General features: G+C 37.9%; 1 protein-coding gene across 1 annotated transcript in view; it reads left to right on the forward strand.

Moving 5' to 3' along the window:
• Positions 1-17,761, forward strand: part of Reln (reelin) — a 435,472-nt gene that overhangs the window by 403,846 nt on the left and 13,865 nt on the right. The window contains exons 51-60 of the mRNA XM_048339842.1: positions 2,723-2,877; positions 3,880-4,094; positions 6,314-6,491; positions 8,503-8,678; positions 8,818-8,924; positions 10,436-10,678; positions 11,125-11,300; positions 15,153-15,226; positions 15,385-15,546; positions 16,353-16,510. Of these exons, the coding sequence (XP_048195799.1) occupies positions 2,723-2,877; positions 3,880-4,094; positions 6,314-6,491; positions 8,503-8,678; positions 8,818-8,924; positions 10,436-10,678; positions 11,125-11,300; positions 15,153-15,226; positions 15,385-15,546; positions 16,353-16,510 (1,644 nt within the window). The remainder of the gene's footprint in view (positions 1-2,722; positions 2,878-3,879; positions 4,095-6,313; positions 6,492-8,502; positions 8,679-8,817; positions 8,925-10,435; positions 10,679-11,124; positions 11,301-15,152; positions 15,227-15,384; positions 15,547-16,352; positions 16,511-17,761) is intronic.

Consider the following 17,761-nt stretch of genomic DNA (forward strand, 5'->3'; position numbering starts at 1 on the left):
ATGTTCTTAAATATCCCTATCTACATAAGCAAATACTAAGATCATTTCTGAGGTAAACTTATGATTATATTATTTTAGAAATAATATGAATTCCTTAAATTTTTTCTTTATAATACTGTATTTTAACTTTGCCACATGAATGACAGCTTTACAATTTGAACTTAAAGGGAGTATGTATTTATAACACATTGTACCATGTGAAGTTTTAATTTTTCTCACATTTCTGACCTCCTACAATCATTTGTTTATCTAATTAAAGAAAGTAGGGACCAGTATCTGGAGAAGGGAAAATGGAGAATCATTTTTCAAAGAGTATAAAGTTTCTGTTTGATTTTTTGTTTTGTTTTGGTTTTTGCCAATTGTGGGGTGTGAACTCAAGGCCTGAGCCCTGTGCCTGGCTTTGTTTTGCTCAAGGCTAGCACTCTACCACTTGAACCACAGCGCCACTTCTGGCTTTTTCTGTATACATGGTGCTAAGGAATCAAACCTAGGGCTTCATGCATGCTAGGCAAGCATTCTACCACTAGGCCACATTCCCAGCCCAAGTTCCTGTTTTATAAAATGAGTAAGTTCCAAAGATGCAGGTACAATATAATACTTAGAGTTAAGAATACAATAGTATGCATTTAGAATGTGTTATGGTAGATGTCTTAATAGAAGCTTCTTTTAAAAGATTTTTTGGAGGATAATTTATTTTTCAATATTTTTATTTTCTTTAAGTAGTTATACAAAGGAGTTGCCGTTCAACAAAGCAGTTTCTGAGTACAGTGCCTCTTGATCAATGTCACCCCTTTAAACATTCTTACCCACAACTACTACCCCACCCCTCCCCTCACTTTTTAGTTTTAACTTTAGGTTATGCTTTGAATTTTTTGCCATTTAACAAAGCAATTTATGCATATAATGCATCTTGATCTGTGTCATCCTTTCAACATCTTCACCCCCCCCTTCCCTTATTTTTCCTTGATCATATGGTATATTTAATGCACTCTTTTTTTTTTTTTTTTTTTTTTTTTTGCCAGTCCTGGGCCTTGGACTCAGGGCCTGAGCACCCTCCCTGGCTTCTTCCCGCTCAAGGCTAGCACTCTGCCACCTGAGCCACAGCACCCCTTCTGGCCATTTTCCATATATGTGGTGCTGGGGAATTGAACTGAGAGCTTCATGTGTAGGAGGCAAGCGCTCTTGCCACTAGGCCATATTCCCAGCCCTTAATGCACTCTTAAAAGATTATTTTATTAACATGATTTAGTTGTGCAGGAGAATTTCATTGTGACACTTCCACAAAAGCATACAGTGTACCTAATTAGTCTCACCCCTCACTCCATCACTCACTTTCCATGATTACCTACCCCCCATTTGTTAGAACAGTTTCAACATTCTATTTTTATATATGCATACAAAATAAAATAAATCCCTCATACTCAGCCTCATTTACCCTCTTCATTCTCCCCCCCCCCCATCCCTCCTGCTAGGAACTTTCCCCCTAGCACAACCAGTTTTACTTTCCTGTCTTTCAGTTTTTGTGTGTGTATCTTAGTTGTACTGAAGGTTTTCACCACATGCATTTATATGATATGCATATCATACATATGACTCATATGTATGATGTGAATTTGTAGCTCTTTCTTTCCCCCTGCCCCTACCTCCTATTGTTCAGTTTTTAGAGAAATTTCTTACACAATCTTCATACATTGATACTAGATGTTCTTCACACACACACACAGGAACACAGGAACACAGGAAAATTTTTGAAGGTGATAGATGTTTACCATATTGGTTGGTGGTGTTATATATTGCAGGTGTATGAATATTTCCAAATTCATCAAGACATGCATGTTAAAGTACGCAATGCTTGAGTAGCAACTATATCTCAATAAAGCTATAGAAAATTCCCATTACAGGCTGGGAATGTAGCTTAGCAGTAGACTTGCTTGCCTAGTATGCATGAAGCCTTGGGTTCAATTCCACAGCATCACATAAACAGAAAAAGCCAGAAGTGGTGCTGTGGCTCAAGGGGTAGAGTGCTAGCCTTGAACATAAAGAAGCTAGGGACAATGCTCAGGCCCTAAGTCCAAACCCCAGGACTGGCAAAAAAAAAATAATAATAATAAAAATAATAATAATAATAATAAATAATAATAAATAAATAAATAATAAATAATAAAATAAATAAATAAAAATAAAAAATAAAATAAATAAATAAATTTAAAAAAATAATAATAAAAATAAAAAAAAATAATAATAAAAATAATAATAAAAAGAGAGAAATTCTCATTACTGGATTTTTAACAACCTAAAGAATACTACCAGAACTTAAATAGCAGCAGCTAACTCACGATCTTTAAAATTCTTTTTCTTCACTACATACTGCTTTAAAAGATAAATATCTGTCAGGAAATTAGATATCCATTTCCCTTTGATTTTCATTTATGACACATCTAATACAAGCATTCTTTTTTCCAAGTATTGAGTAACCATTTCACTTGTGTGTCTGTATATGTTTGCATAAAAAACAGTAGACTTATTTCAGCCATTCTAGTATACATGTTCCTAAAATGATATGTTGACATTCGTATGGATTGTATTATAGCATATTATGTGTAGAAGAAGCTTCTCTTTCAAAGATTTTTATAAGCATGCATTAACATTTTATGTACATATCTTCTAAAATATATTTTCGGAATATCATAAAGTCATCATGAGATTTTTATCTATTTTTAAGTGAATGAACACTGGCTGTTCCACGATGACTGTACAGTGGAGAGATTCTGCGAATCTCCTGATGGCGTCATGATCTGTGGCAGCCATGATGGACGAGAGGTGTATGCAGTCACCCACGACCTGACCCCCACTGAGGGCTGGATTATGCAGTTCAAGGTGAATACATCATGGTCTTTATTCCATAAATACCATTGCCTTACCAACAGAACCAATTAAAAACATGGAGACAACGATTATCAAATAGTTCCTTGACGTAACATATACTTTGAGAAATAAAATTTTTTGTTAAGATAACACATAGCTCACCTGTATAGTACTTAACGATTTAAAGTATTTTATTTCTGAACTATCTCTAGATGTAATTTTCATAAGATTAAATGGATTTCTGCTCAAGATTAAATACTGTGAGAGTAAAATATGTATAATAAAATGTAAGATACTGATCCCAACTTCCTGAATTAAGTCACTTATCTTGGCAAAAATTGTTTCTTTCAAAGCAGATTAAAGTTATAATGGTTGTCTCCCATTTTTTAAACAAAAGCATAAATTGGGGGAAACAAAGTATGATTAGAATTCATGCCACTATCAACTTTGGCCAAGATCCTGGCCAAGATTTATTTTGATGTGCTCTGTCTACCTAAATCCCATAGTATGAGCCCAAAATCTTGCCTTTTAGCGATCTTCTTTTATGAAGGATGCTGTGCTTTCTTGAAAGTAACTTCTATTACCACTTCATTGCATCTAACTTGTGTTGAAAGTGATTTATTGAGAGCCATAAATTGCATGACAAAATAATAAAATTGGTAAAGCTGTTAGCAATCCTTCTTGGTCAAGTATTCTGCCAAAAAGAAGTGCCAGATCATTAACAAAACAATTTGTAAGAGCAGGCCCAGGCCTTCCACGGCAATCAGCCAGGACAGAAGAAGCACAGGCTTCAGCTCTCTCCAAATCCCCTACACAACCTATTTGGTACTTTCTGTCATTTGTCACCTTGGGCAAACATTTCAACCTCACTTGCCCATCAGCAGAACAAGTAATGAATCTGGAAATACAGCATGGTGTATATCGTGACTTGTGGTTTTCTTCCTGCCAATTCCTGGAGTAGAAATATGTAACATGGTTTTAATACCTTAACAATCTTGGTTTTCTGTTTATTAGATCTCCGTGGGATGCAAAGTGTCTGAAAAAATTGCCCAGAATCAAATCCACGTGCAGTATTCTACTGACTTTGGCGTGAGCTGGAATTATCTGGTCCCTCAGTGCTTGCCTGCTGACCCAAAATGCTCTGGAACTGTTTCTCAGCCATCTGTATTCTTCCCAACTAAAGGGTGGAAAAGGATCACCTACCCGCTCCCTGAAAGCTTAGTGGGAAAGTAAGTAGAAAATTAAAGCCTGGATCCAAATACACATCAGCCAACAAGAGAGACTGTAGTTGAATCTGAAATTATATCTAGTTATGGGTAGACTATTCTATCTTTCTCCCCTAACTCTAAGGGTTTCTTAACTATAAGGAAAAGCCTATGATCAATAGACTTTAAGAGCCTTGAGAAAATGGTTCTTGGCACGTTATTCCATTTTCTAGACTTCAGTGTCATCGAATGGGAACAGGCCAGTGATGGCTGTGGGGTAAAATGGAAAAGTGTATTCTGCTTACTGCTCTTGTATACAGTTGTCCACCAAGCACACGTGCTTTCTCATCCCATGATCAAACAAGGAGCACATCCTAATGCATGCTGTTTGTACAAAGTGCCTCATGGGTTTCGTTTCCCTCTTATCACAAAGCATAATGTTCTACACCTGCAGTGAAAAGTAATTAGCCTGGAGCAGTGGTGAGCCAAGGTGATGAAACCATGCTTTGGAAAGCCTGTAGATAAGTTAATTTCAGGCAATTCTAAAAGATTTCCCTTCTACTGTAAAATTAAGAAAAGAGATACATTAAACAAAATGACAGGCGCACTGCTACTGAATTAATCATACAGTCTGGCTAAATGAAAAACCTTTTTGTGAAACTGATTATGATATATGACCAGAACTTGCAGGGCCTTTGTAGAAGCATGCACACATCTTTTCCACTGTCCTGTACTTATCACTTACTATATAGCCACTCCGTCTCATAGAGTGAATCTAAAGGGCTTATTCAATTAGCATACTAGGAAACTAAAGCAGAATGCTTTCAGCTGCAGATAACTAAAACAAAAATAATATCCAAACTGGCTCAATTAAAAATAACATTTGTAGCCTGGCACAAGTGGCTGACACCTGTATTCTAGCTACTCAGGAAGCTGAAATCCAGAGGATCACAGTTCAGTGCCAAACTGGGCAGAAAAGTCTTCAAGACTGCATCTCAAATATAATCAATTAAAAGCAGGCTAGAGGTGTGGTCCAACTGGTAGAACTCCAGCTGAGCAAAGATGAGGAAGCTCAATGCCCTAAGTTCAAACTATAGAACTGAGGTGGCAGAGAATGAGTTTATTCTGTCCATAAGAAAAGAATCCAAAGCTGAGGCGACATGCCCTCCAGGACACCATTCTTCGTCACTCTCTCCTAGCTCCTCTGCCAACAACACTGGTGTCATCCTCAGCTCTCAGGCTGGTTCCACTATTAGACATAAGATTCAGCCAGAAAATTAGACCAGAAGGCTTTCTTAGCTTAATCTGGTGGGAGAGACAGTTGCTTTTCTTTCTTGCACTTTCTTGCATCCTATTGAAACAAGTTAACCCATTCCTGGCCACTCCATGAGTAGGGAAGTTATATTATGGTGGTTATCTTCTACTAATCACCTGAAATGAACCCCCAACACATCATCCTAGGCCTATTTTCCCCTCAATTCTTTCTCCCCTCTCTCTCTCTCTCTCACCCCCCCGCCTCTCATTATGTGGTATAATTTATATCCAGTAAAATTCTAATGTTGTTTTTATTATTGTGTAATCCATGCCTGCATAAAGTCAAATATAGAACTTTGTTTTTATCATCCCAGAAAGTTTTTTCGTATCCCCTTTGTATTTTTTAATCCAAGTTTGTCTGACTTATTTTTATAGAAGATTAATTAGAACCTTGTTTATTTCCTCAAAAGACAGAGAAGAATTGTAATGAATTAAAAATTTCAGGGAAATTATGCTTTAATATAACCACTTTAGAATTGTTTCCTAATTAGCATAGTTACTTCAAGAATATTGATGATCTTCTGGGAATTCACAAGTGTGCCCATCCCCCTGAGGACTGAGCAGAGGCTCAGCTCTGCTTCAGCCTCCCCCTTCCATATGATTTCAGGAGTTTAATTAGGGAGCCCAAATTGTCCCACAGCTACTGATCTCCAGTTCATATAATTTCTGACTTGTGAAAGCCACAGATTTGTATTGTAAAGATACTCCTATTATATAAGTCTCACTCATTTCCATTTGTTTTAGAAGCTTGAATAAAATTTAGATGAAAGCAACTACTTACTCATAGTTCCATCAATAGAAAGTAAAAGAGAACAGTTAACTAGCAAGAAAACCTTATGTTTCTTTTCAGTACTGAATATACATGCAGCCAAAGGCACTTGAATGAAGTTGGCTTTTGTTTGTCACCCTTTGCTTTGTTTTACCAACAGTCCAGTGAGATTCAGGTTCTATCAGAAGTACTCAGACATGCAGTGGGCAATTGATAATTTCTACCTGGGCCCCGGATGCTTGGATGACTGCCGAGGCCATGGAGATTGCTTAAAGGAACGGTGCATCTGTGATCCTGGATACTCTGGGCCAAACTGCTACTTGACTCACACTCTAAAGGTACTGTTCAAGTCCCTCACAAGAGTAGTTACTCACATTACAAGCTATGTCTAAACCCAACCTATATGGGAGACTATTAGTCAATTACAAGATCCTTTGGATACCTCCAGGAAATAAGTCCTTTGGTTCGAAACTTTAAAAAGAGGACTTAGTACAGTGGCTTATGCCTATAATCTCAGCTACTTGGGAAGCAGAGATTGAGAGGACTTTGATCCAACGCCTGTCCAGGCAAAAAGCCAGTGAAACTAACCCCCATTTAACATTTAACAAACAAGCCAAGTGTGGTGAGTCACCTCAGTAATCCCAGCTACATGGGAGGTGGGGGAAGGATCAATCCAGACAAAAATGGCTATCCAGAGAAATAACAAAGCAGAGATAAACATGAGGCCCATAGTCCAGACTGTATTACTGAGAAAACAAAAGAAGAAGAAAGGAAAAAAGTATTAGGATCAAGTTCTCATCCAACTTTAGTCACATACTGTTGTATGCATTAAAGATTATAAACATTCTGGCTTTTTATTTAAGCGGACTGTTTACGTAAAGTCAAGTATTAATCCTTTTTTAATGCAAATTTTCAACTAATGAACTCTTTAAAGGAAGATGTGGTCCTTGGTCTGAAATAAGGCAAATAACATGAATCCGGCATCACAAAAATCCAAACTTTCATATTAGAATGAACAGTGCCTGAATTTTTATTCAGGAATATCTATGTAATGGTTAATTGATGACAATGAGTAAGTGGAAATTAAGACTAAAGAGGTCATGCCAGGAAGCTTTTGCTGTTTAGCACTATTTGATATTTACCATAGTTGCCATATACACATTTTATTTCTGTGAATAAGTACAGTGTATTCTTCATGAGGATGACAGAAAAAAATGGCTGAACTAAAAAGGCACTGTGACTGAAACCCAGGAAAGGCAAACCAGTAAACCAAACCTGCTCTGTCATTTTTGTTTCTCTTCAACATTTCAACAACTTTGTTATTGAAAAAATACTTAAAATACAATGAGACAATGCCAACTTATGTCAGAAGGTATAAGTCCATTTCCTCAAATGAGGAGCACACATGAGAAACCCAGGTAAATAAACCAGGCATAATAAGTAACCTAAGGGTCCAGTGTCTCATGAACATTCAGATTTCATTAGTAGTCCTCAGTTGAACAGGAAATTGTACAAATCAACATTGTGAATTCTAATTCAAATCCTTCTCATCAGACTATGTGTGGCAAACTATGCATCTCTTCTGACTCATGTTCTTACATATAAACCTTCATTTATAAGAATTGTGTTCATTTGCCACCATTAGAGAAGTAAAGTAAGACTGACAGGCAATTGCATATCTTTAATTATAGACTTGATGGTGTTGTAAGCTTGAGAAAAAGAGAATTATTTTAATTGTCTTAACCACACAATAAGATAATAGCTAGGTGACTCTGCCAAAGAACTATGAATAATTACTGTAATTACAACTATAACACACAGTTGTCATTATATGTTTTCATTTAAAGAAATCTATCTCAAACTAATTCAAAACTGTATAATAGACAAAATGATTTTGCTATGGAGAGAATGAAAAGAAATAATATTTGACTATATATACTATCCTATACAAGCTATATGCAGAGATATTACACATTAATAAATATTTGTATTGTGACATTACTCTTGTATATTATATAAATATACATATATATTTTGGAGTATTGCTTAACTTTTTGCATACAGGACTTAACTTTTTGCATACAAGACTTTTGACTTCAAATTCTAAATTACTCTTCTAAATTCTAAATTATCTCGACTTTAAAATCTGCATTGAGCAGTTGATATGATCTTCAGTACGTGGTAGAAAAGAAAACTGAAGCTTCACTGCTGGCTTTTCAAAGCATCTTTGGAAAAAAGCACTGAGATTAACTCTTTTTTAGTACTAGTCACTTTGTAATGTCTCCAGTATTCCATACTTAAGATCCTGGGTTGTCATTTGTAATCTCACCCATCCGTCTTACTTGTCAGACTTTCCTGAAGGAGCGTTTTGACAGTGAAGAAATCAAGCCAGACTTGTGGATGTCCTTAGAAGGTGGAAGTACTTGTACTGAGTGTGGAATTCTTGCTGAGGACACTGCACTCTACTTTGGAGGATCCACTGTGAGACAAGCTATTACTCAAGACTTGGATCTCAGAGGGGCAAAGTACGTTGATCTTTTGGCTAATTTTTATTTTGACGTAATTTGGCCCAAAAGCGTGTGTGGTAGAAATTGTTAGGCTGAACTTGAGTAGAGAATTGGTTCTAATTCATTGTTCTGATAGAAAATATGTGCTTGTGTTTAGATTCCTGCAATACTGGGGACGCATTGGCAGTGAAAACAACATGACCACTTGCCATCGGCCTATCTGCCGGAAGGAAGGCGTGCTGCTGGACTACTCTACCAATGGAGGCATGTGTTTGGGTGAAAGCCACACCTTGGAGCAGATTTCCACATTTTATTCACCATCTCTAAGAAATACCTTCACAAAGCTTTAGCTCACAATGTAAATTGTGAAAATCACAAAGAAAAAGTTAGAGATCTTGGTTGCACTCTGTGTCCCCCAGTCCCGTGACTTCTGTGTTATGCAAAATCCACCTAAAAGAGGAATCAAGAGAGAAGTCACATTGAAAATTAATGCCAAACCTCATGAGTAAAGAACAATTCTCTGTGCTTAACCAAAGCTTGATTATGAGTGACACAACTAAGTAATAAATTTTGTCTGAGTTTCCAAGTAAAAGACAAATCTTAAAACATTTTAGAGCATGTTTAAAAGTTCCCCTAATAACAGACAACATAATAAATGCTATAGAAAATCTACAAAGAAACTTCATTAATTGTGAAAGAAAGTATTTGGAAATCATGAGTCTGTTATAAAATATTTTATAAAAATTCTGATTTATTTTAGATCCGCTAAAGCCAGACAGTACTAGGAGTGCCTTAGAAAATAATATTTCAGGGGCTGGGGATATAGCCTAGTGGCAAGAGTGCCTGCCTCGGATACACGAGGCCCTAGGTTCGATTCCCCAGCACCACATATACAGAAAACGGCCAGAAGCGGCGCTGTGGCTCAAGTGGCAGAGTGCTAGCCTTGAGCGGGAAGAAGCCAGGGACAGTGCTCAGGCCCTGAGTCCAAGGCCCAGGACTGGCCAAAAAAAAAAAAAAAAAAAGAAAATAATATTTCAGCAGACAGATATCATTCTTAATAACTATCTGATAGATAAAGGTATAATACTTTATCTCATTCAAAAAGTGTTTTCTTGGGCTGGGGATATGGCCTAGTGGCAAGAGTGCCTGCCTCATATACATGAGGCCCTGGGTTCGATTCCCCAGCACCACATATACAGAAAATGGCCAGAAGTGGCGCTGTGGCTCAAGTGGCAGAGTGCTAGCCTTGAGCAAAAGGAAGCCAGGGACAGTGTTCAGGCCCTGAGTCCAAGGCCCAGGACTGGCCAAGAAAAAAAAGAAAGTGTTTTCTTAAATAATTTAAACATTTCATTGGCAGTCTTACCAAGCATTAAGAAATAAATTCATATCCATCTAACTAATTACAAATTTTATATAATTATAGTAGTTATATTTTAACACTGGAAGTTATTGTCTATAAACATACATTTATCTTATTATCTATAAGATAAAGTGCTCACAAGAAGCTAGAACTAACTTTTAAAAGCAGAAAATATATCATTTTTACTTCGGAGTATTTGTTTTGGCCTCATATTTCTAAATACCTTTCCCCTTAAAATCATCAGCCTCATGTTAAAATGTTTCTAACACTGAATACCTACATACATTGTCAGAAAAATCTAGTTTAATTTCCTGGTAAAAGATTGCTTTGGGAAATTTATACTACCTACAGTATACTGGTTATTGGGGCATGCAGGTATTCCCAGATGTTACTGTTGATACGCATGTGTTTATAGGAATCACTTGGACTTTGCTTCATGAGATGGATTTCCAGAAATACATTTCTGTTCGACATGATTACATCCTGCTTCCTGAGGATGCTCTCACCAACACAACTCGACTTCGTTGGTGGCAGCCTTTTGTGATCAGCAATGGGATTGTGGTCTCTGGGGTAGAGCGGGCTCAGTGGGCACTAGACAACATTCTGATTGGTGGAGCAGAAATCAATCCTAGCCAATTGGTGGATACTTTTGATGATGGTAAGAAACAGTTTTCTTCCCTTGTGAACTGTTGTCTGCTTATGTCTTCAGTTAAATTAAGAATTGTAGCAAAAAGAACTTCATATTTGTGCAACTGACTGTGGTACCTCCACAAGCAAATACATTTTAAGAGTGGGATAATCATGAGACTGGGGATGTGGCTCAAGCAGGAGAGCATCTATCTGGAAAATGAAAATCTTGAGCTCAAACACCAGCACCATTGGGGCAGTAGGAGGGGGTAGTGTAGTTATCATTATACTAGCATTTAATTGTTTGTTTGTTTTGAAAATTTGTGTTGGCACCTTCTGTATATTAAAGCAGATAAATAAGGTAAATACCAGTCCTCAAGAGATAGCCAAAAGCTAGAATAGACACAAGTAATTCAACAATACACCAGCATCTTCAAGAAAGTAACATATCATGTTGCTTTCGATTTACCTTAACAGAGGGCACTTCTCATGAAGAAAACTGGAGTTTTTACCCCAATGCAGTAAGGACAGCAGGGTTCTGTGGCAATCCATCCTTCCACCTCTACTGGCCAAATAAAAAGAAGGACAAGACTCACAATGCTCTCTCCTCCCGAGAACTCATTATACAGCCCGGATACATGATGCAGTTCAAAGTAAGAGAACATGGCTCCCCAAAACAAAAGTGATGTTCAGTTTGGGCTTTGTGGTGAAATGTTTGTTCTGACAACTATAAGGCAGTGTTGGATTTCATTCATTAAAAGATGTTTCACTTCATGATTGAGAGAGACTTGTATTCAAGTGTGATTATATGAGCATAAATAACTCTCTATATTGAGACATGGTATATAACTGAGTAATGACTGCCAATTGTAAGATATTATTATATATGCTTAACAATCAATTTTTGATACTGGGAATTGAACTCAGAACCTTTGTACTCAACCTTATGTATTTCTGAGCTCACGTAGGTGCCTCTGCCTATTTCTCTGTGGAAATCTCAAACACATATATGCACGTGCACACACACCCACACCCCCCCACACCCACCCCCCACACACACACACTGTGCCTATTAAGTTGACTAACCAAACCATTTAATTCTTCATCTATTCTTTCTCATAATGCTTTCAATTTTCCTGCCTCTAACTTCACAAACCTTCCCATTGACCCAGTTGTAAGTTCTGGAGGAATTGTAAGAACTGAAGGAATCCTTGAGTCTTTTACATTTATATTTTTCATTTGGATAGAAAGATGGAAGGGAAGGCCTAAGAAGCACTCAGAGAGAATGATAAAGTTTGATGTCACTTTTAATGCCAAACACTTTTTTAAGGGGGAAGGTGGAGAGAGAGGTTATCCTAGAGCTTGAATTTGGAGCCTGAATGCTGTCTTTGAGCCCTTTTGCTCAAGTCTACCACCCTACCACTTGAGGTGCAGCTGTACTTACAGTTTTTTTAGCTTTCTTGCCTAGGCTGGCTTCAAACCATGATACTCAAATCAACTTTCTGAGTAACTAGAATTACAGGCATGAGCCACTGGCTACTGGTCAAACTTTTTGAAAGTGATTACAGAAATACATTTTATTGAACACATCAGTTATTCTACTGTCCTTGTTTGAAAAGGTTATTAATAGTAAGAATATTTACTAGCAGAAATAAAATTCTATTTGCTTTATTTATTTTTAACTTGATTTATGAAATTCTCCTCAGAGGCTAGAGGACAAGGCTGATTATATTTCACATTGGTGACATGAAGGCTGTTCAGGGTCAGAATAAGAAAGCAAGTATACAAGAGCTTCCTTCTTCAAAGAACATAGCATAGAATGACTTCCTGCACTACAGCCATCTGCTTTCACCCACTCCAATCTTTTCCTCTTCCCTGGTTGTTCTCAGCCCTCCCCATAACTTCCCACCCAGCTCATGAGGATCCCTTGGTTTTGGATTCTCCCTAGTTCATCTCTTACATCTTTGAAAGCTACTTCTACCATTGTATCTCCTCTTCCTTCCTTCCTTCCTTCCTTCCTTCCTTCCTTCCTTCCTTCCTTTCTTTCTTTCCTTCTTTCTCCTTCCTTCCTTCCTTCCTTCCTTCCTTCTTTCCTTCCTTCCTTCCTTCCTTCCTTTCTTCCTTCCTTCCTTCCTTCCTTCCTTCCTTCCTTCCTTCCTTCCTTCCTTCCTTCCTTCCTTTCTTTCTTTGCTTCCTCAGTCTTCTGCATATCAGCATTTGTCAGTGCACCTCAGATTTCTTCTCTCTCCCGTAGACATTCTCTCCATTGGCAATTTTAACCAATCATCTGGTTTCTCATATTGTATCATGAAGAGCATATCTCTAGTCTGTGTATCTAACCTTCACTGACACACTGACAGCTCAGTATTTTTCAGAACTTCAACATATTTCTGACTTGGTTAGTTGGTTCTTCAACTCAACATCTTTTCTTCCACAGAACCTATTTTGCTGGTACTCACACTTGCTCAGCTGGTGTGTTACCACTTGAGTCACACCTCCAACCCAGCTCTTTGCTTATTATTTTGGAGATGGAGCCCTCAGTCCTCAAGACCCCGGCCTCCTAAGTAGCTGGGATTACAGTTCTGAACACTGACACCCAGCACTATTTTCTGCAGATGGCACCACCTCTCACATAATAACAAACTTGAAATGATAAAGTGCTCTGATTTTTTCTTTATTCCCCCTTTCCTGTATTTTATTATCTTTAAATAGGTGTACAGAGGAGTTTCCACTTAACAAAGTAGTTTATGAATACAATGTATCTTGATCATTGTCACCCCTTTCAATGTTCTCACCTAATCCCTCCCCTCCTCACTCTTTCCCTCACTCCTCTAAATTTTGTAGGATATATATTGGATTCTTGGCTGCATTCTCCCCTTCTTTTATTCTTCATTTGTCCATCCCTTACCCCTTGTGCCTACTCTACCCCTTGAGTGCTCAGTTCCTGGTGTCTTATTTGGCCAAAATTTGACTTGGCCATTCTAAGGAATTACACTATTTAGTTCTCCCTTTAATCTACTGTATTTCGTTTAATATGTATGTAACACTGCATACCACCTAACATATTTACTTACAAGTTTATAAGCTAAATCTAGCTTCTACTTGTGAAGGAAAAAATTCATCCTTTGTCTCTCTGGGCCTAATATTTCACTTAACATAATTTTTACAAGTCTTTCAATTACTATATAAATGGTACACTATCATTCTTCCTAATGGATGAGTAAAATTCCATTATGTATATATATTACATTTTTTTATTCATTCATCCATTGAGGGACATCAGGTTGTTTCCATACCTTGGGTATGGTGAAAAGTACTGCAATAAACATGGCTATGCTGGTGTCTTTACTGATCCTGGCTTTACTGTATCTTTTGGATAAGTGCCCAGGAATGAAATTGCCAGATCATAGTACTGGCATTCTGTTCATGATTTCCATTGAATCTTCTGTTTCCATTATTACGACCTCCTTTGCCTTAATGAAGTCAATTGTCCACTGAACACTCTTTCCAGCCCTGGTCTCACTCTATTCCTACATCAGTTTGCTGTCACTTACTAACCTTTACCAAGCCATTTACATGATTTCTTCACATAAGTCAGTGGTTCTCTTGCTGATCAAATTAAGATCAAACATCTTAGACTATGACTTGTGGTCAGCCAAACTCATCCAGTGGTTCTAATCTTATCTCACAGTACTCCACATTCTCTCTACTTGGATCCAAATGCATTGTGTGCTATATTCCAGGCCTCTCTACCTGATTACAGTCCTTCTGCCTAAATATTTTCCTCTTGTCTCCACTTCTCAGATTCTTGCTATTATTCAGGGTCAGTTCACGTGCACCTTATTTGATTATTTTCTAATGCACTAATTAAACATAATCACCCCCTCCTAAGAAGCCTCACAACATTGTATTTGTATTTTTTATGATCCCCATTATTATTATTGGACTATGCTTCTGATTCTCCCTTTGAATCCAGAGTTGTTTCATTCATGAGTATATGGATAAAGGTTTTAGCACCAATCTTCCCAGGTACTATCACCAAGTAGGACTTGCTGATTAAATAAATAATTAGGACAAGAATTTATTTAACTTTATTTTAGTTTTTAAACTTCAAATGTTTGTATAAGGGAGTTCAGATTTAGCATATCTGTTAATGTATCCAGTGCTTCTTGACACCCCTGCCATAGAGACTTAAATTAGAATCACCAGTTCTTTGTATCAACTATGCATCATTACTGGTTCAAATATTTAATTGCAAATATATAGAATGTTTATATTCATATGGAAAAGAAGGAAGCCCTAAGAATGAATGTTAAGTAGTTAAGATTTTGCTATTTTCAACTCCAAATAAGAATGTAATCGCATCTAGGAAGTTAGGATCACAGTGAAAAATGTTTCAAAGCAAAGATACCTTCGGTTTCTCTCCAAAACTTCTCCTCACATTACTTTCTTTCCAGCTGGCTCATTAGTTTTGCCTCTGTACTGACAGTTTCTGTTTGCTTTAGATTGTGGTGGGCTGTGAAGCCACTTCTTGTGGCGACCTTCATTCTGTAATGTTGGAATACACTAAGGATGCAAGGTTAGTGAACTAATATTGTACTCTTTGCAAACATAAATATGTTTAAGAAATGGGAAATTTGTGCCAAGATGATTTAACCTCGCTTGAAAGCATTACTCTCTCATTTGTCATTTATTTCTCTTATGATTTGTCTAATGTGACTTTTTTGGTTTCTCCAGGTCTGATTCTTGGCAGCTTGTTCAGACCCAATGCCTTCCTTCCTCCTCGAACAGCATTGGCTGCTCCCCTTTCCAGTTCCATGAAGCCACAATCTACAATGCTGTGAACAGCTCAAGCTGGAAGAGGATCACCATCCAGTTGCCTGATCACGTCTCCTCCAGGTGGGCTGCATATGAAGGTAGAACTTAGTAAAACTGCCTGGAAATCTCTAGAGTCATGCAGAAAGCTGAGAAAAAAATCAGATGAGGAGATTTATAGGATCTTCTCACATTTTCTCTCAATCTCCTTGCCAACCCAAATCCATAAATGACAACTGCATGTCGTCCCCCCCCCCAAAAAATATGAAGAAATAGGAGAGGGTTTTTTTTTTCTTTTTTTGGTAATTGACTCACAACCCTCATCTGTTTTTTAACTCCTTCCTACGCATGTGCTAGATGCATTCACCAGGCCCTGAATGACAACCCCTAAACAAACCCTGGAGTTGACAGTTCTTCTCTGTATACTGCTCTCCTCAGAACTGTGCTTCTCATTCAGATGTGAACATCCCTGAGGTGCAGGGCTGCAGGGTGTACAGAGATGAGGATAAACACAATAGTGTGAAGTCTTCCTAGAGCAGCATCCATTTTACCCAGAGCTTTGGGAAATCATATGCCCAGAATTATACAGGCAGGGAATAGGAAATTCACACACACACACACACACACACACACACACACACACACACACACACACACAGAGAGAGAGAGAGAGAGAGAGAGAGAGAGAGAGAGAGAGAGAGAGAGAGAGAGAGAGAGAGAGAGAGAGGACACAAGCTTTTAGGAACACAGACATTTGGTTATATACACCCCAAATCTGAGGAAGATGAGTTCACTCAGAATCCCTCTGTCTCTGCAGGGCTTCAGGTCCCCATTTCTAGAGGCAAAAGCTGGAACTCTGCCTCCTGACTTGTTTTCTGTGGGTCTTTCAGTGCAACACAGTTCCGTTGGATCCAGAAAGGAGAAGAAACTGAGAAGCAAAGCTGGGCCATCGACCATGTGTATATTGGAGAGGCTTGCCCCAAGCTCTGCAGTGGGCATGGGTACTGTACCACCGGAGCAGTCTGTATCTGCGATGAGAGCTTCCAAGGTCTGAACCTGAGCTGTTGTTGAGACAGAACACCATGAGGGTTCCTCATCTGAACATGGCTGTTGGTGATAACACATTCCACAGAGTTGTGTTTCTTTCAAATAAGTTTTTAAGCATTTTGTGCTGTGTTTCAGAAAGTACCTTTAAAATATAGTCTGAAATCCACTTGGTATAATCGATTTAAAAATTTTAAGAAAATGAATTTACATGAACCCACTTAAGCATATTCTGTAGCACCTCTCATTCTTATCTTTCATACAACTCCCTAGTTTATTCATCACACCACCAACACTTGGTTTCCACTTCTGGGCCTCTCCCCTTTTTGGCCTTGCTGCCTATTTCTAAATACTTAAGCCAATACTCAGTTCTTCTACTCATCCTTCTCCTCATCAGCTGTCCTCCCAAGACACAAAGGATGATACAAAGTGCTCTCCTCAGGTCATTTTATCTTTCATAGCCAGATACTGGTGGTTCACACATGTAATTCTAGCCACTTAGAATCTAAGGATTGCATTTGGAAGCCAGTCCAGGCAGGAAAGTCTGTGAGACTCTTTATTTCCAATCATTCACCAAAATGCCAGTAGTGGAGCTGTGGAACAAGTGGTAGAGTGCTAGTCTTGAGCAAAAAATAAATAAAATAAAAAATTCAGGGACAGTTCTCAGATCCCAAGTTCAAGCCCCAGGACTGGTGCGTGCATGCACATGCTTGTACACACACACACACACACACACACACACACACACACACAGAGAGAGAGAGAGAGAGAGAGAGAGAGAGAGAGAGAGAGAGAGAATTCCTGACTTACAGAATTATATTCCTGTTACTTGGATTTCTAGAGACAGAGTTTGTATTTTACAAAGTGTCTATTTAGCCCGTTACATCATAGCAAAATGCCTGCTAGACTAATAGACACCTGCAGCCTTGCATGTCTTGCATCTCATGTTTCTAACAGGTGTCCACCGCTGTCATTCCAAAGTGCACCTTACATAATTCCCATTCTATCCTAGTAGACCAATGAATGACATCTAGAAAGGCTAAGATGTCATCTGCTAATAAATCCTTACAGAGTCTTATGCTTTATTATTTAGTTAGTATATACAAACTCCTTCTACAAGGCCATTTAGTATTTATGGTATCTCTGTAAATTACCTACAGTTTAGATTATTATTCCCAATTGGTAGAAAAAGAAACTGAAACCCAAGGAGGTTCATAACAGCTAGTAAAAATCAGAAAGAAGATCAATATTTAGG

This window comes from Perognathus longimembris, chromosome 2 (genome assembly GCF_023159225.1).
Source record: "Perognathus longimembris pacificus isolate PPM17 chromosome 2, ASM2315922v1, whole genome shotgun sequence".
NCBI classification, from domain to species: Eukaryota; Metazoa; Chordata; class Mammalia; order Rodentia; family Heteromyidae; genus Perognathus; species Perognathus longimembris.